The sequence below is a fragment of the Monodon monoceros genome, unplaced genomic scaffold (genome assembly GCF_005190385.1).
Source record: "Monodon monoceros isolate NGI ecotype Baffin Bay Population unplaced genomic scaffold, NGI_Narwhal_1 Super_Scaffold_15, whole genome shotgun sequence".
Taxonomy (NCBI): domain Eukaryota; kingdom Metazoa; phylum Chordata; class Mammalia; order Artiodactyla; family Monodontidae; genus Monodon; species Monodon monoceros.
This window is the reverse complement of record NW_021703771.1, coordinates 20,574,820-20,593,467: the sequence shown is the minus strand read 5'-3', so window position 1 is coordinate 20,593,467 and position 18,648 is coordinate 20,574,820. Positions and strand designations below refer to the sequence as shown.

At 38.4% G+C, this 18,648-nt stretch overlaps 1 protein-coding gene across 7 annotated transcripts in view; it reads left to right on the top strand.

The window, feature by feature from the left end:
* The window catches only part of RARS2 (arginyl-tRNA synthetase 2, mitochondrial), a 118,918-nt gene that overhangs the window by 6,661 nt on the left and 93,609 nt on the right, over window positions 1-18,648 (top strand). For all 7 annotated transcript variants that reach the window (XR_003793642.1, XR_003793641.1, XR_003793643.1 and 4 more), the window contains exon 2: window positions 15,374-15,447. Coding sequence is in view for 2 of the 7 variants with exons in the window: in XM_029223323.1 (XP_029079156.1) it covers window positions 15,374-15,447 (74 nt within the window). In the remaining 5 variants the exon portion in view is untranslated. The remainder of the gene's footprint in view (window positions 1-15,373; window positions 15,448-18,648) is intronic.

Below are 18,648 nucleotides of genomic sequence, written 5' to 3'. Positions count from 1 at the left end.
TGAAGAAGATAATAGTAACTATTTGTGGAATACCTTACTGGTACCATGCAGCGTTTTGCTGAACTTTACAGGGCTATTGATCAGGTTTAATGAGGTAATATTAACAGAAAGTGCTTAGTGTCGAGAACGGTGAGGGGTTTGTGATTTTACCCTACAAGTTAGTCAGCCATAGTTCATGGATGGTGGCAGAAAATATGAGAGCCCTGGGCGAAATAAAAGGCTTTTATTATTTTATTATTCCCAGCAAAAGTAGTAGCCAGAGTATCAACATTTTCTTGTGTGGGTTCCCCAAGCTCCTCTTCTTCCCACAGGGCACGGTGAAGAGGGTCAGGTGATACCTGCACAGGCAGTGTGTGTGTTATATAGGAGAGGACCCTGAGACCTTTATGATGGCAGCAACCATGTTCCCCTTTGTTCTGATGTGGGACACTATTTCTGTCTCACAAAGCTGTTTGTTATATAAACCTCCTTGGAAAGATAGTCCAGAACAAAGAGCAGTTTGGGCTTTGCTTACAAGACACGCAGAAACTTAAGAGTGCCATAGAGATTTCTCTCCCAACCCTTAGCACAGTGCTATGCAGATAAGATGTGCAGTACTTGATATTATCATCTCACTTAATCATCTCAATCATCTTGTGCTCTTGGTAGCATTATCTCCATTTTATAGAGGAGGACCCTGAGACTCAAGAAGATGAAAAGAATAATCTAAAGTCACAGAGCTACAAAATTGTGGAGTTCAGTGTTTAACCAACCCAACTGTCTGACTCAAAATCGAAATTCTTTGGATTCTGTAGAATGACTTTTGTAAAATATTCAGCACTATTTCTGGCTCAGAAACATAATGACAGAGTGTAGATTTGTTTCCCTTTCTCACTTCCTTTTCATTTAGGTTTTGATGTTAAGTTTAGAATAAATTCAGCTGGTTGATTTTAATTCCTTTTAATTTTGAAGTATTTTCAAACTTAGAGAAAAGTCATGAGAGTAGTACAAAGGAACTCCATATACCCTTATCCAGATTCACCAATTAACATTTTACCACATTTGCTTCATCTTTCTCTCTATATCTGTATAATCTGTTTTCCTGTATCATTTGAGGGTGGGTTTCATAAATCATGCTCCGTAACCTCCTAATGCAATTGTTTACTTCCTAAAAACAAGGCTTACCTTATATAACCACAATACAGCTACTAGATTCATATCACACTGATACACTTTTTTTTTGTCTTTTTTTTAACATCCTTATTGGACTATAATTGCTTTATAGTGTTTTGTTAGTTGCTGCTGTATAACAAAGTGAATCAGCTATATGCATACATATATCCGTATATCCCCATATCCCCTCCGTCTTGCGTCTCCCTCCCACCCTCCTTATCCCACCCCTCTAGGTGGTCGCAGAGCACCCAGCTGATCTCTCTGTGCTATGCAGTTGCTTCCCACTAGCTATCTGTTTTTACATTTGGTAGTGTATATATGTCAGTACTACTCTCTCACTTCTTCCTAGCTTACCCTTCCCCCTCCCTCTGTCCTCAAGTCCATTCTCTACGTCTGTGTCTTTATTCCTGTCCTGCCCCTAGGTTCATCAGAACCTTTTTTTTTTAGATTCTATATATATGTGTTAGCATACGGTATTCGTTTTTCTCTTTCTGACTTACTTCACTCTGTATGACAGACTCTAGGTCCATCCACCTCACTACAAATAACTCAATTTCGTTTCTTTTTATGGCTGAGTAACATTCCATTGTATATATGTGCCACATCTTCTTTATTCATTCATCTGTCGATGGACACTTAGGTTGTTTCCATGTCCTGGCTATGGTAAATAAAGCTGCAATGAACATTGTGGTACATGACTCTTTTTGAACTATGGTTTTCTCAGTGTATATGCCCAGTAGTGGGATTGCTGGGTTGTATGGTAGTTCTATTTTTAGTTTTTTAAGGAACCTCCATACTGTTCTCCATAGTGGCTGTATCAATTTACATTCCCACCAACAGTGCAAGAGGGTTCCCTTTTCTCCACACCCTCTCCAGCATTTATTGTTTGTAGATTTTTTGATGATGGCCATTCTGACTGGTGTGAGGTGATACCTCATTGTAGTTTTGATTTGCACTTCTCTAATGATTAGTGATGTTGAGCATCTTTTCATGTGTTTGTTGGCAATCTGTATATGTTATTTGGAGAAATGTCTGTTTAGGTCTTCTGCCCATTTTTGTATTGGGTTGTTTGTTTTTTTGTTATTGAGCTGCATGAGCTGCTTGTAAGTTTTGGAGATTAATCCTTTGTCAGTTGCTTCATTTGCAAATATTTTCTCCCATTCTGAGGGTTGTCTTTCTGTCTCGTTTATGGTTTCCTTTGCTGTGCAAAAGTTTTTAAGTTTCATTAGGTCCCATTTGTTTATTTTTGTTTTTATTTCCATTTCTCTAGGAGGTGGGTCAAAAAGGATCTTGCTGTGATTTATGTCATAGAGTGTTCTTCCTATGTTGTCCTCTAAGAATTTTATAGTGTCTGGCCTTACATTTAGGTCTTTAATCCATTTGGAGTTTATTTTTGTGTATGGCGTTAGGGAATGTTCTAATTTCATTCTTTTACATGTACCTGTCCAGTTTTCCCAGCACCACTTATTGAAGACACTGTCTTTTCTCCATTGTATACTCTTGCCTCCTTTATCAAAGATAAGGTGACCATGTGTGCGTGGGTTTATCTTTGGGCTTTCTATCCTGTTCCATTGATCTCTGTTTCTGTTTTTGTGCCAGTACCATACTGTCTTGATTACTGTAGCTTTGTAGTATAGTCTGAAGTCCAGGAGTCTGATTCCTCCAGCTCTGTTTTTCTTTCTCAAGATTGTTTTGGCTATTCGGGGTCTTTTGTGTTTCCATACAAACTGTGCAATTTTTTGTTCTAGTTCTGTGAAAAATGCCATTGGTGGTTTGATAGGGATTGCCCTGAAACTGTAGATTGCTTTGGGTAGTCACACTGATTCACTTTTATCTAATTTACAATCCATTCTAGTTTTGTTGATGTTTTTCAACAGCCTTTTTTTCCAGTATAAGCTCACAAACTACATTTCGTTGTTATGTAATTGTTAGATTTTTAAGGGCCTTAAGCTCCCCTCCTTATTAATTTTTATCTACGTAACTTGATAGAGGAGATACACTGCTAACTGTGAATAGAGGAGAGGCCTCCTTGACTGCTGAGGTGTTTTGTTGTCAGATCTCAGGTGTAACCTCAAGGAGCATTTAAACTTGTCCAGTTGTTGTCATCCAGTCCTAAGCTGAAATATCTTCCCAACATAAGTATTTCAGTTTAGAACTGGTTACATTGGGCAGATTACTCATCCACATTCAGATGAGCTACAGTAACTGACTGAATTATCTAGGTGTGTGCTTTGCTTCTAACCTATTCTCACAGGCCCACTAGCATTCAGTTCTGCTTCAGACCACAAGTTCTGTAAGAGCCATGCTAAATTTCTTTCATTATAAATAATTGCGAATGACTTGCTCATCAAATCATTTGGGAAGTTCATTTCTGAACCCCGAAGTTTCCGTTGATACCTCGTTTGCTGACTCCTTGAGTCTTTGAGCTAATTCAGACCTGAAGACTATCTCTTCAGATGTGGGAGTACTCGTGCATTGGCTCTTGGTGGCAAACATCCACAGCTGATCTGGTTATATTAGAGAGTCAGAACTGAGGAATAACAAGTGGTAATTGACAGTTTAAGTAATTTAAGATCTGGAAGAGTGATTGATAATCTTTCAAGAATTTTAAAACTCATTGCCTTGTAGACTGTTATAAAATACAGAACTAATTTTCATAAGATATCAGTTCTGCCACCTACATGTTTGGTTACTAAAGCATAAGGATCTCTTTTTCATCTGCAAAATTAGGGTTTTTATGTGGTTATTGGAGATTTTGATCTTGAACCTGGCAAGCTTAGCTCCTAAATGAATTTAGAGCCTATCTAGAGCCAGACTGATAGGATATTTTTTGGCTTTATGTTCAGTACCTGAGTACTAACCGTAAGACTTATGTGTGCCTGTGTGCCAGGGGAAGAAATGGTTGAGAACTGCCCACAAGCTGATTAATTAATGGCTCGCTCATGCTGGGTACCCTAGAAGCCAAAGATTCTATTACATTAGAATCTTTGACTTCAGGTTGCCAAATCCAAGGCAGAATTGTACCTGGTACATTGTGAGCACTCAATACATATTAGTCATTATTATACATGAGAATCTCTGGTCTTAGGTTCCCAAACCAGATCTGGCATATGTATATTTTCACTTTTGATACTCCCTTCAAGAAGTGCTTCTGGGGCTTCCCTGGTGGCGCAGTGGTTGAGAGTCAGCCTGCCGATGCAGGGGACACGGGTTCGTGCCCCGGTCTGGGAAGATCCCACATGCCGCGGAGCCACTAGGCCCGTGAGCCATGGCCGCTGAGCCTGCGCGTCCGGAGCCTGTGCTCCACAACGGGAGAGGCCACAACAGTGAGAGGTCCGCGTACCGCAAAAAAAAAAAAAAAAAAAAAGAAGTGCTTCTACTTTCAACCTCAGATTTCCTCTTCATTCAGTTGGAAGTTATTTAGTTTATTTTTCAACCTCAGATTTCCTCTTCATTCAGTTGGAAGTTATTTAGTTTATTTCTCAAGGACTGTGATTAATGTTTTTGGGTTTTTTTTTTTAATATAAGTTTTATTTATTTATTTTTGACTGCGTTGCTGCATGTGGGCTTTCTCTAGTTGCAGCAAGCGGGGGCTACTCTTCCTTGCAGTGCGTGGGCTTCTCATTGCGGTGGCTTCTCTTGTGGAGCCACGGGCTCTAGGTACGTGGGCTTCGTTAGTTGTAGCATGCAGGTTCGGTAGTTGTGGCTTGTGGGCTCTAGAGCGCAGGCTCAGTAGTTGTGGTGCATGGGCTTAGTTGCTCCGCGGCATGTGGGATCGCCCCGGACCAGGGATTGAACTGTGTCCCCTGCATTGGCAGGCAGATTCTTAACCACTGTACCACCAGGGAAGTCCCCTGTTTTGTGGATTTTATTCCTCTGTTTTTAGCTCTAAAGTTTTGAACCTTAGTCTTCTTTTCTTATTTTATTTTCAACTGAGTAAACTTTTAGCATATTCTGTAAAAATTTTTTCTTTCACTAATCTGAGGCCTCAAGTAGATAGTTATCAATAGGCTCTTGTTTCACCTGTGGTAGCCCTAGATGAAGCCCAACGCCAGGAGAAACACCTTTAGCTAAAGGGGAAAAAAAGAAATCTGTAGCTAAGGAAACTCATAGGTCACATTTTCATCAGAGAAAACACTAAGTTCAGTCTCAGAGACAAGTCCTATTATTTCCAGAATAGTTCTGAACCTGTGAGACTGTAGGTGAATTAAAAACCACGCTCTCTGACATTTGACAGTGGTTCCTTTTTCTTTGTTTCTTTGTGTGTGTGTGTGTGTGTGTGCGCCCACCCCATTTAAAAGATACTCCTCAAATTAATTAAGATCCCTCACTAGTTTGGGCACTGAGCGTTAAAGTGGAAGGCAGCTAGTGTCTCCCTCTGCAGTGCTTCTCAAGCTTTGTCTACTTGAGACTGGAATCACCTGAGAAGCATTGAAAAAAATACCTAAGCCCAGGCCCCTTGAGCTGGGGTGGGGTGGGAGCCTTGAAGTTCTCAACCTTATCAGGGGATTTTGGTGTTCATCCGGGCTTGATAACCACTAGCCAGGGATGACCAGGAAGCAGAAAGGTGTAGTTCAGTGGTCCCCACGCTCTACCTCACATTAGAATCAACCCCCAGAACTTTTTAGCATCTGTTGCCCAGGTCATACCCTGTATTAATTAGACAGAATACTTACATGTGGAAGCCAGACCTCGGTGTTTTCTAAAGATCCCTGGGTCATTCCCATGTGCAAAATGTGAGAACCACTGGTATAGTGACTAAGAACAAAAGACATGTGGGTTTAAATCCAGCTTCTCTGATAGGTGTGTAAGTTCACTGTACTTCATCTGTAAAATGTGGAAAGTTATTTAGCTACCTTATAGGCTTGTCATTAACGTTCAATGAATTAATATAAATAGGGTACTTAGAATTGTGTTTGTATTGTATGCATGCAGTATTCATTAGTCATTATATTATCTGTTAGAGTTCTGAGGATGGGGTATTTTGAAGCCCCTCTCCACACCACCACCACCCCAGCGGCTTTCTGGTGTTGGGGACCTTATTATTATCCATTACCCTAGGTGAAAGCTTTAGCACCTGTATGATCAGGCCATTCAAGATGGCTGTTCCCTTGCTGTCTGTATATTCCCTGCTGACCAGTCCCTGCTTCACTCACATAACTACCCAATCCTCTTAATTATAGGGCTTAATCAGTAACCGCCTACTTGCTTGCCCCCTGCCTCAGCTGCTAGTTTTTCTGGTAACTGTTGAGCCAACCTGACGTCAATTCCCCCTATAAATGGTAGCCTCGTTCTCTCCCAAGTAGCGAAGATGGCTGCCATGTCCTGTCTGCCGTCAGTCATACACAGCGGGGTGTTGTTACAGGACCTTTTGCTTCAGACGTGTAAGATCCTCTATCCGATAAATCAGTAGTGTCTCTGTAGCTGTCTCTGGGCTCTTTCTTCGGTCTCCAGGCTGGGCATCCAACAAGGCTTGCAGGCCTGCAGGGTGCAGCCCAGTAGCCCCACATGAAGTTAAATAAACAGAAAGCTATATATCTGAACCATACTGCTTAATTTTCAGTAGGAATTCCTTAACAGTAGATACTTTTATAAAGTTGTGCTTTGGTAAAGAAAAATCTTTCTCATTTTTGCAAAAATAATACCTGCTTATTGTAAAGAATTACAGCACATAGAATTTAAAAAATAAAGTTATCCCTAACATTGACCTCTATGTTAGATACATTTCTTTGCAGATATACAGGCAGAAAAAAGAAGGAAGATGGGAAGACAGAATAGATATGCTTTTTATAAAAATTGGACTGTATTGTAACAAGCTTTTATTTTTTTAGGTTTTATAATGGAAAATGTCCAACTGCTAAAAGTATAATACTATTATGATTCCCCACGTACTCATAACCTAAATGCAGTTTTAAGTAAAAAGTATTAAACACAGTTTAGCTTGAATATAATGAAAGAAAAAGAATCCAAAGTGTAATTCAAAGAATTATTGATCAATTTCCTAAACGAGTCCTCTACAGTTAAGAGATTATGAAGAACATCACAATTTGGAGCTTATTTTTTAAAATCTTGATGTTTCAGAGACTCCTAGATACAGAGAACAGACTGGTTTTTACCAGAGGGGAGTGGGTGGGGGGTTGGACAAAATAGGTAAAAGGAATTAAGAGGTACAAACTTACAGCTGTAAAATACGTTGTTATGGGATGTTAACATACACATAAGGAATATAGTCAATAACACTGTAACTTTGTATGGTGACAGATGGTAACTGCACTTATTTTGGTGATCATTTCATGCATCACTGTGTTGTACACCTGAAACTAATATAATATTGTATGTTAATTATAAATTTTTAAAAATCTTGATGTTTCAGATTTAGGCAGTATCAACCCTTGCCATGAAAGAAGAGAACATTAGCACTCTTATAGTTGGTATAACTTTCCTCTACCTTTCCTAATTTGTTTCAGTAACTTTCTCAAAGTTTGTAGCACTTAGTCTGTTTATTAATGGTATTTGCATGACTTGTCTCTTATTCACTTTATTTTGAATTGGATACATTGCTTACCACCAATCCTTTTCCTGATACGTGGCTTAATTGTCTGGATTTCTTTATGAGTAGATTTTTCAAGAAGGGTTTTTTTTTTAACTTTTGTTTTTTTAAGAAATTATGATTTCTCAGATAAAATAATCCTAGACATATCAAAAGGAGGGTTAATAACTAGAAAATTAGCATGTTTAGAAATAATATGAAAATAATAAATTTAGAAATAATATTAAAAATCTTCCTTTTAGAAATAAAGCAATAACACCAGATTGTTTACTTCTGATTTTTGATTTTCCAAAGTCTGATACTACAGATGCAAATGTCATATAACAATCTAATGTTATTTTAATTTTTTTCCAATTTTCATATGTTGGCAACTAATTCAAATTAAGGAAAGAACTGAGCAAGTGAAATAAGCAAATCAGTTTGCAGCTTCTCTAGTAGATGAATTTTGCCCTATATAATATCATTGCTAAATAATTTACTTTAACCAAATCATGATCTTTGTGATTAGGTAACATGGCTACAAAGTAAAGTACATTTATTTCATCTCTGGAGTTTTTTTGATTGGGTGCTTTATTTTTGAAATTTAGCGACTTGACCAGGATGTGTCTCAGTGTTGAATTTTCTGTATTATGTTTTCCTGACATAGTCATTTATTTTGATCTATAGATTCCATTTGTTTCCCTTTTTTGGGGGGGGGGATATTTAATCATGGAGAAGAATACTGTTAGTATCCATGTACCCTTCACCCTGCTTGAGCAATAAACTATTACAAACACTATTAAAATCTCCTGGGTACCCATCCCTGGATGCAAACTCTTTCCTCACATGAGGTTTTGTTTATCATGCCTGTGCATGTGACTTACTACCTAGGAATGTATCCCTAAATAGTATTCTTTTTCAAGTTACTAAATTTTATATAAGTGGGAATCAAACTGTAATTATCCTTCTGCAACTTGGGGTTTTTTTTGTTTGTTTCCTTCAAATTTTAAAAAAGATTTACCCATAATGGTGCACAGAGGTCCAGTTCTTTCATTTTACTGCTTAGTGGTGTGCCATTGCAGTCATACAACAATTCAGATTTCGTTCTTAATTTCAGGGATGATTTCCCTTTTATTGGCTATTATGCCCAGGGATGATTTCCCTTTTATTGGCTATTATGCCCAATCTCCTATCACCTTGGTCACACCTGGTTCTAGCTGCCACTTAAGTGAACAGTTTCACATGTGCTTCCATTCACTTACCGTTAACAGCACTTCAAGCTGTCAAAAAGCCTGCTACCAACCCATACTTGGCTCAAGCGTGGTGGAGTGAACACCCTCAAGGACACCCCTCAGTCACTGGGGGATAGAAGCGCCTGTTCCCTATTTTTGGATAGACACTTTGATATACATTGTGTATCCCTCTTGAAAAGTATGATAGAAATTAAGGCCCTATTGCCTATAGCAGTGAACTTGATAGCACAATCTTGTATTTACTTTTTCTCCTCTCTCACTCTCCCCAGTATATCACTTCTGCCCTCAGCAGTCACTTCCCAGATAAACTACCTGCACACAGTCCTTTTCCCAGGCCCTCCTTTTGGGGGATCCAAGATATATATCTATGAATATTTTTCTTGGGTTTTATTCATCTTGATGGCTTCTGGGAAATAAGACTAAGGTAGGAGCCCTGCTAAAATAAGGGTGCTCCATTCTGCTTGAGAATCTTTTGTATCTTTTCTTGACTATCACTTTGTGAAGAGTGTGGCTTTGTGCTTTGTCTCTCTGTCCTTAATGCTGCTGGAGAACCAATGTACCTGTCTTCCTGTCTGCTTGCTTCTTTGCTGCTGCTCTTTTTGTATTTTAGGGGCACCAGTTATCCTAAAGTTGGATTATCTTGTACCCAATTTTATTTGATCTCTTTATGGGGTTTTTTTTTTGTTGCTGTTTTTTTTTGCGGTACACGGGCCTCTCACTGTTGTGGCCTCTCCCATTGCGGAGCACAGGCTCCGGACGCGCAGGCTCAGCGGCCATGGCTCACGGGCCCAGCCGCTTCGCGGCAGGTGGGATCTTCCCGGACCCGGGCACAAACCCGTGTCCCCTGCATCGGCAGGCGGACTCTCAACCACTACGCCACCAGGGAAGACCCTATGTTTTTCAAAATCTGTATTATCTGATTATCTTAGCCCTTATGTGTTATACTTTTATTTTCAATTCTGAGTACACTCTTCCTTTGTGTTTCCTAATTAATAGTTCTATAATAAATGTTTGATCATCGATTTATTTAATCTTTAGACTCCTTTTTTATCTCTGTTGTTTTTCCATCTTTCAGTTCTTGCTTATTCACAAATCTGGAAGCCCTTATGAAGAATGTATCGTTATATTTTTCTTCTAGAGTTCTTTGATGTCCTGTATGCCACATTCCTTTCATTCTTTTTCTTTCAGTCCCTGCCCCTCCCTCTCCGTATCTCTGTCTCTTTCAGTTTGTTTGTCTGTTTTTGATGCCTGTTCTTTTTCACTTACCAGTGCTTGACAGCTCTGCCCAGACTTTATATTTGCTTCCGCATTGTGTGGGGGACTTCTTCACTCTCCATTTCAGAATTGTTCTTGGCTCACCTCACTTTTGTGATTACAAAAATATAAACTCTGCAGCTTTCCACTCCTCTTTTGTCTCTCCAGGAGGTCGTGGTGACCTGTACACGTTACTCCTGAGTTCTGACTTGGCATATTTTTGCTGGCTAGTTCTGATATTTTCCCATCTTCCTATAAAAGTTCCTCCTCTGATTCTTCCTGCCCATGCAGCACAATATCAGGATTTACTCCCTGTAATTGGGGAATGTGTTGTGTTTCCATTGGGGAGGCCCTCAGATTCTGCCCTAGAAGCTTCACTTGTGCTGGAGATACTTCTCTTTTCCTCATTCTTGCCTGCAGTTCTGTAGCATCTCTCAGTCATAGATGAAAAAAATAATGGAATTCATTCAGTGTTTTCTCTCCAGATTTGGGTATTAATGAGAATAGTTAATTCAGCTTAGGAGCCTTGCCAAACAGGGCTGCCCCATTTCTTCTCAGAGTCTGGTGTATCTTTGCTTGGTTACCACTTTTGAAGTTTATATCTTTGGGCTATGCCTATCATGTGTATTTTTTGCTGGAGAACCAACCAGCCTGTGACCTACCTTCCTTTCTTTCTCCTCTCCGTTCTTCCTTCCTTTTCATTTTAATTTGATAATGGGTAGGAAATGAGAGATTATGTAAAGAAGACTTCTTTCTACTACTTAATCCCAAAGTCTTTTTGGGTTTTGTTTTTAATTGTGGGAAAATACACATAACATAAAACTTAACATCTTTTTTTATGGTTTGTTGTCTTATTGAAGTATAGTTGATTTATGATCTGTTAATTTCTGCTATACAGCAGAGTGATTCATTTATACATATATATACTTTTTCTATATTTTCCATTATGGTTTGTCACAGGATACTGAATATAGTTCCCTGTGCTGTACAGTAGGACCTTGTTTATCCATTCCATATATAATAGCTTACATCTGCTAACCCCAGCCTCCCACTCCATCCCTCCCCAAACCTCTCCCCCTTGGCAACCACAACTCTGTTCTCTATGTGTGTGAGTCTGTTTCTGTTTTGTAGATAGGTTCATTTTTGTCATGTTTTTAGATTCCACATATAAGTGATATCATATGGTATTTGTCTTTCTCTTTCTGACTTACTCACTTAGTATGATAATCTCTAGTTGCATCCATGTTGCTGCAAATGGCATTATTTCGTTCTTTTTAATGCCTGAATGGTATCCCCTTGAATATATGTAACATCTTCTTTGTCTGTTGATCTGTCGATGGACATTTAGGTTGCTTCCATGTCTTGGCTACTGTGATTAGTGCTGCAGTGAACATTGGGATGAATGTATCTTTTCAAATTAGGGTTTTCATCTTTTCCGGATCTATGCCCAGGAGGGGGATTGCTGGATCATATGGTAGTTCTATTTTTAGTTTTCTGAGGAACCTCCACACTGTTCTTTTCTTTTTTTTTTTTTTTTTTTTTGAGGTACGCAGGCCTCTCAGTGTTGTGGCCTCTCCCGTTGCAGAGCACAGGCTCCGGACGCGCAGGCTCAGCGGCCATGGCTCATGGGCCCAGCCGCTCCGCGGCATGTGGGATCTTCCCGGACCGGGGCACGAACCCGTGTCCCCTGCATCAGCAGGCGGACTCCCAACCACTGCGCCACCAGGGAAGCCCCACACTGTTCTTCATAGTGGCTGTACCAACTTACATTCCCACCAACAGTGTAGGAAGCTTCCCTTTTCTTCACATCCTCTCCAGGATTTATTTGTAGAGTTTTTAATGATAGCCATTCTGACCAGTGTGAGATGATACCTCATTTTATTTTTGATTTGCGTTTCTCTAATATAAAGTTTACCATCTTAACCATTTTAAAATGTACAGTTCAGTGGCATTAAGTACATTCACATTGTTATGCAACCATCACCACCAACCATCTCCAGAATATTTTCATCTTGCCAAACTGAAACTGTCCTTATTAAACAGTTACTCCCCATTCCTCCTTTCTCCCCAGTCTCTTTCTTCTTGGTTTTTTAAATTTACATCATATAAGAATGTTTCTGTGCCTTTGTAAAATTACTATTGAAGGTATTTTCTATTTTGGTCTTCACATCTTCATGTGTATATAACTTGGTCTTAGAATTTACTTCTAGGAAAACTTTGTTCCTACTGACTTGCTTTATCTCTTACGAGGTAAAAAGTGCTGTGTAGATTCCCTTTGCACCTTGGTTGCCAAGAAGCCTGATTATCTTTAGCTTGAGTTTGCTGGCACAATTTCATACCTCCATTTTATTTTTATGGTTTAAACCCCCTCAGAGCTCTTTTGGAGCAAATGAGGTATGGTAGAAGAAATAAACTTTAAGTAGTGTTTAGTTTGTATCAGAGAATTTTTTGTGTTGGTCCTAGGTAATATTTTTACATTCCAAAGTTCACAACTTATTTGTGAGATAAAGATTAAAAAATTGGCCTTTGTTGGAAAAAATGCACAATGTAAGAGGTGTGAGTTGTCAGTTTCAGCTTTATTCAGGGACCTTACTGATGACTATATCCTGGGAGACAGCCACTCAGTAGCTCTGAGTAAACTCCGAAGAGGTAGGGGGAGAAGCCAGTTTAATCATGATTGTTGGGTGGGGAATATGTGCAGTCAGGCTTACATCTCAGTAAAAGATGACAGCTAGTCACAAGGAACAGATATCTCTGTTAATGATTTTGGTGCTTTTCTAGATATGGGAAGATGCAAGAATCTGGTTATTAAAATTCTTCCTGAGATATACATAGAACTATCTAAGGGGCCTGTTTTTCCACAGTACAGTGTGCCTCATCCTGTTTTTTGCCCTGAACTCCTCTCAGGGTTCATTATCGGTCAGAAACTGCAGTGGCTAATGACTTAATCCATGTATAACTGGATGGCGAATGACGTTCCTTTTTTTTTTTTTCCAGTAGAGTTTAGTTATATCTAAGATAGGCAGAAGGTCTTATAGGAGAAGGTTATGGGTAAGTTTGAAAGACATTATGTCCAAAATGCGGGATCTTATTTCCCTGACTAGGGATTGAACCCGTTCCCCCTGCAATGGAAATGCAGAGTCTTAACCACTGGACCGCCAGGGAAGTCTCCCAAAATAAAACCTTTTAAAGGAAGAAGGAAATAATATTTATTACATGCTTATTATGTGACACAATTTTGTTAGTCCTCACAAGAGCCCTAGTTTATTATTAATAGATTTATTATCCCCATTTTTCAAATGTGAAAACTTGTTGATGTAAAATGACTTTCCCAAGGGCTCATAGACAGTAAAAGTGGAACTGGAATTTGAATTTTTTTTAAGAGAAATTATAATAGAATCTTTATTACTGATGTATCTGTTTTGGCAGGAACATTTTGTAATATAAACATGAACAGTTACAGCCTTTATTCTGTAAGTGCTTTGGAAGTATTTATCCACTTCTGGGAAAGTATCTTAAGGAAAAAAAGCCTTTTTTTGTAAAGGATACAGTAATTCAGTTCCTAAAGGCTAGAATTTAAAAATAAAGACTGTACTCTGAGATTTAAAAAATCAACATACACTTGATCAGCAGAAATATACAGAGTATCTTAAAGGTAAATGACAGCTCCTGGTCTGCAAGTTTTGACCTTTTTTTTACGTTAATGAAATTCAGCAAACGATTTCTTTTGATAATAGGGTAAATATTATTACTAATAATGGAGATAGTGACTTTAGTTTTATTCCTTCCCTTCTGAACACTAACCCCTCTGAGGAAGATTAAGATTGCTTCTTCTTACATTCTTTACTTTTCCTATTTACCCCATTACTCCCTTTCCCTTCTCTCTCACCAGCCATGACTTGTCCATTGCAGAGGCTGCGTAAGGATTGAGGAAGTGGGCAAGAAAGATGAAGACAGTTTTAAATTCATTATGGCTGTACTGCTATCTTCACTGTTTCGTTTTCATGCATTTTTTGTTGAAAGGGTATCGATATGACATAGGGGTTGAAGGTAGGTTCTGGTTATAGATAGCTTGTGTTTACATCCCAGCTTTTCCACCTAAGCAAGTTACATAAATTCTCTGTACTTCAGTTTCATCATTCATGAAATGAAGGCTATAATAGTATGAAAGTCATAGGATTGTTTCAAAGAAAAATCAGGCATAATTTGAGTTCCTGATGAAGGCAGTAGTTCACAACTATGACTGTGCATTACAGTCATTCAGTGAGCTTTTCAAAAATACGAGTAGGGACTTCCCTGGTGGTGCAGTGGTTAAAAATCCACCTGCCAATGCAGGGGACACGGGTTCGAGCCCTGGTCCGGGAAGATCCCACATGCCGCGGAGAAACTAAGCCTGAGAGTCACAACTACTGAGCCTGGGCTCTAGAGTCTGCGAGCCACAACTACTGAGCCCGCATGCCACAACTGCTGAAGCCCGCGTGCCTAGAGCCCATGCTCCGCAACAAAGAGAAGTCACCTCAATGAGAAGCCCGCGCACCAAGGAGTAGCCCCTGGTCACTGCAACTAGAGAAAGCCTGCGCACAGCAACGAAGACCCAACGCAGCCATAAATAAATAAATAAACAAATGAATAAACTTTTGATAGAGGCTGGGGGTCAGATTTTCCCCCCATTATGTATTTGTTTGCTTGTTTATTTAAATAGCATGAGATTTTTTTTTTCTTTTATTCACTGCTGTATCCCCAACTCCTAAAACAGTGCCTAACACAAAAAGATTTTATGAATGAATTAAAAAGAAAATTATCTTTGGTCCCAGCAGCTCATCCCTTCTCTTTTTGTAAAAAATAAATAAATAAAAAGTTTTTAAAATTTATAAATATAAAATTCATCCTTTTTGGTAAACAGTTCTATTTGCCAATTTATGGTCAAACCCTTTTCTCATCTTCAACCCCTGGCAACCACTGATCTAATCTTTATCCTTACAGTTTTGGGTTTTCCAGAATGTCAAATAAACTGAATCATACATTATATAGCCTTTTGAGTCTGGCTTTTATCACATTGCATAGTGCATTTGTAGCTCATTTGTGTTGTGTCTCAATATTTTTTTTCAATTGTTGAGTAGCATTCTATTGAATCTGGAACAAATATATTAACAATCTTGTGCTGTTTGTTCTTTTTGATTTTTAGCTTTCAAGAGTGTTGGATCTTCCTCCAGAATACTTGATCAAGTCAATATCTGCAGTTCCAATTTCCAGAAAAGAGTTAAGTATAATATATTCGTAATGATCTAGAATGTGGCTGGCTTTGTCAATATACGAAAAAAGTTACTCTTCAATTTACAAAATAGTCCTTGAAATTAACCTTAATATATGATTTAACCTATTATTCCCATGGATTTAAATAATAAAATTAAAATCTGTATTTTACATACTGACATGGCAGATTATATTAGTATTCTCATGTTTTGATGTTTATTCTAATAACTATAATTATGGCAGTCTTTAAGAAAAATTTGGAATGAGGTTCGAATTTAATTCTGTAACAGCAAATAAAAGAACTAAGGTTGTAGTTAGATTGTAGTTAGAAAATCAGTTTTTAAAGGGATCTTAGAGATTTTACACCTATCTAATACTTGAATACTATTGTGCCGTATTTACCTGCTAGATATTTTTTTGCAGGTTTTGGTTTTTTTGCTTGTTTCCATTCGAGGCCCCCCCAGTGATAAGAGAATTACTGGTTAGGACTACATACAACCTATAGTTGCTTCTTGGATTCAGAGAGATATCTCTTTTGTTTGGTCATTCTTATTGATACCTGTTTACGAGTTGGCTAGAAAACTTCAAAACTTGGATAAAATACCCTCTCAGTTAATTAATAATGACAAGAAATTAGCTACATAGTAGGCATTTAAGCCCTAAGCTTAAATTATCATTGTTCCATTATGATATAATGATACCATTATGTCCTTATATTTTGTCCCCTTAACTTTGTCAGGATTTTAAGATTGAGTAGAATGAATGTTCTTTTTCCCAGAATAGGACAAAGAGATGAGTGGAGAAGAGAAAGGCTATGTATGGCCTTGTAAAAGAGAGCATCTTTAAAATGACCTGCTACAACTTCATCTATACTGAGTTCCAAGAACAGAGGCAACCACTGACCAAAAGATGGGCCATATAATTATATGTAAATTGATGTAATGTTGCAAACCAGTTACCTATTTCATAAAATCTGTAAAGGACATTTTGCATAATAATGGGAATGTCTCAGTTTTTATTTTATGTTTCAAAGACCTTTAATAAGCTGAACCGTATTGGCCCATCTTTTTGTCTTTTTTCTTAATTGAAGTAACATTGGCTTATAACATTATATAAATTTCATGTGCACAGCATTCTCTAAACAGTATAGCGTGCTCATCGCCAAAACTTCAGTTTCCATGTGTCATCATACAGTTGATCCCCTTCACCCATTTCACCCTCCCCCCTGCCCCACCACCCCTTCCCCTCTGGTAACCACCACTCTCTCTCTGTAGCTGCATGTTTGGTTTGTTCACTTACTTTGTTTTTATTTCTTATACTCCACATATGAGTGAAATCATACAGTATTTGTCTTTCTTTGTCTGACTTATTTCATTTAGTGTAATACCCTCGAGGTCCATCCACATTGTCCCAGATGGCAAGATCTCATCTTTTTCTATGGCTGAGTAGTATTCCATTGTTTATATATATACCACATCTCCATTTTAAAAATTTTTTATTGGAGTACAGTTGATTTACAGTGTTGTGTTAGTTTCAGATGTACAGCAAAGTAAATCTGTTATACATAAACATATATCCCCTCTTTTTTAGATTCTTTTCCCATATAGGCCATTACAGAGTATTGCGTAGAGTTCCCTGTGCTATACAGTAGGTCCTTATTAGTTACCTATTTTATATATAGTAGTGTGTATATGTCAATTCCAATCTTATCCCTCCCCCACCTTACCCCCGGTAACCATAAGTTTGTTCTCTACATCTGTAACTCCATTTCTGTTTTGTAGATAAGTTCATTTGTACCCTTTTTTTTAGATTCCACATATAAGCACTATCATACAATAGCTGTCTTTCTCTGTCTGACTTACTTTCACTTAGTATGATAATCTCTAGGTCCGTCCATGTTGCTGCAAATGACATTATTTCTTTTTTATGGCTAAGTAGTATTCCATTGTATATATGTACCACATCTTTATCTATTCATTTATGGACACTTAGGTTGTTTCCATGTGTTGGCTATTGTAAATAATGCTGCAGTAAACATAGGGGTGCTTATATCTTTTCAAATTAGTGCTTTCATATTCTTTTGATAAATACCCAGAAGTAGGATAGCGTTATCATATGGTGGTTCTATTAACTTTTTGCGGAATCTCCATAGTGGCTGCACCAATTTACATTCCCACCAACAGTGTATGAGGGTTCCCTTTTCTCCACATCCTTGCCAACGCTTATTTCTCACCTTTTTGACAGTACCTATTCTGATGTGAGGGGATATCTCATTATTGGTTTGATTTTCGTTTTCCTAATAATTAGTGATGCTGAGCATCTTTCCATGTGCCTGCTGTCTTGGCCCCTCTTTTGAATAAGATTTTCTTTACCTGCTTGCAGTTCCTTTGGGTAGCTCTACTTTAACAATCTGAAATACCAGGACTTTGGTTTATAGAAAATAAATATTGGGGAGGACCTCAATTTTTCTAGGCTACCAGTCTAAAATTCTGCATATTAAATTTGTTTACAACAAAGGAAAACCCTAGCTTTGCCTTCATAAACCCAGTTATTCTTTAGGGTACTAAAACAAAGCCTAACTGTTCTTGTTTTTTGGGTTTTTTTTTGGCTGTGTTGGGTCTTCATTGCTGCATGCAGGCTTTCTCTACTTGCGGTGAGCGGGGGCTACTCTTCGTTGCTGTGTGCAGACTTCTCATTGCAGTGGCTTCTCTTGTTGCAGAGAACAGGCTTTAGGCATGTGAGCTTCAGTAGTCGTGGCTCACGGGCTCTAGAGCCCAGGCTCAGTAGTTGTGGTGCCAGGGCTTAGTTGCTCCATGGCACGTGGGATCTTCCCTGGCCAGGGATCGAACCCATGTCCCCTGCATTGGCAGGTGGATTCTTAACCAACTGCACCACCAGGGAAGTCAAAAGGCTAACTGTTCTATATTTCTAACTTGATTCTAAAACGCTATAACATGCCAGGAGAATTAAGAAATTTTATTTTTGTTAATTTGGTTTATTTAATGTGATATGAATCCATTTGCTCATGTCTCCTAATTCAGTTATACAGTTTTCCCTTGAACAACATGGGTTTAAACTGCATGGGTCCAGTTATACGTGGATTTTTTCACCTAGCCTGAACTATGGTACTACATGATCCATGGTTGGTTGAACCGTGGATACAGAACCGTGGATTTGGAAGGCTGACTAAAATTACACTGGAATTTT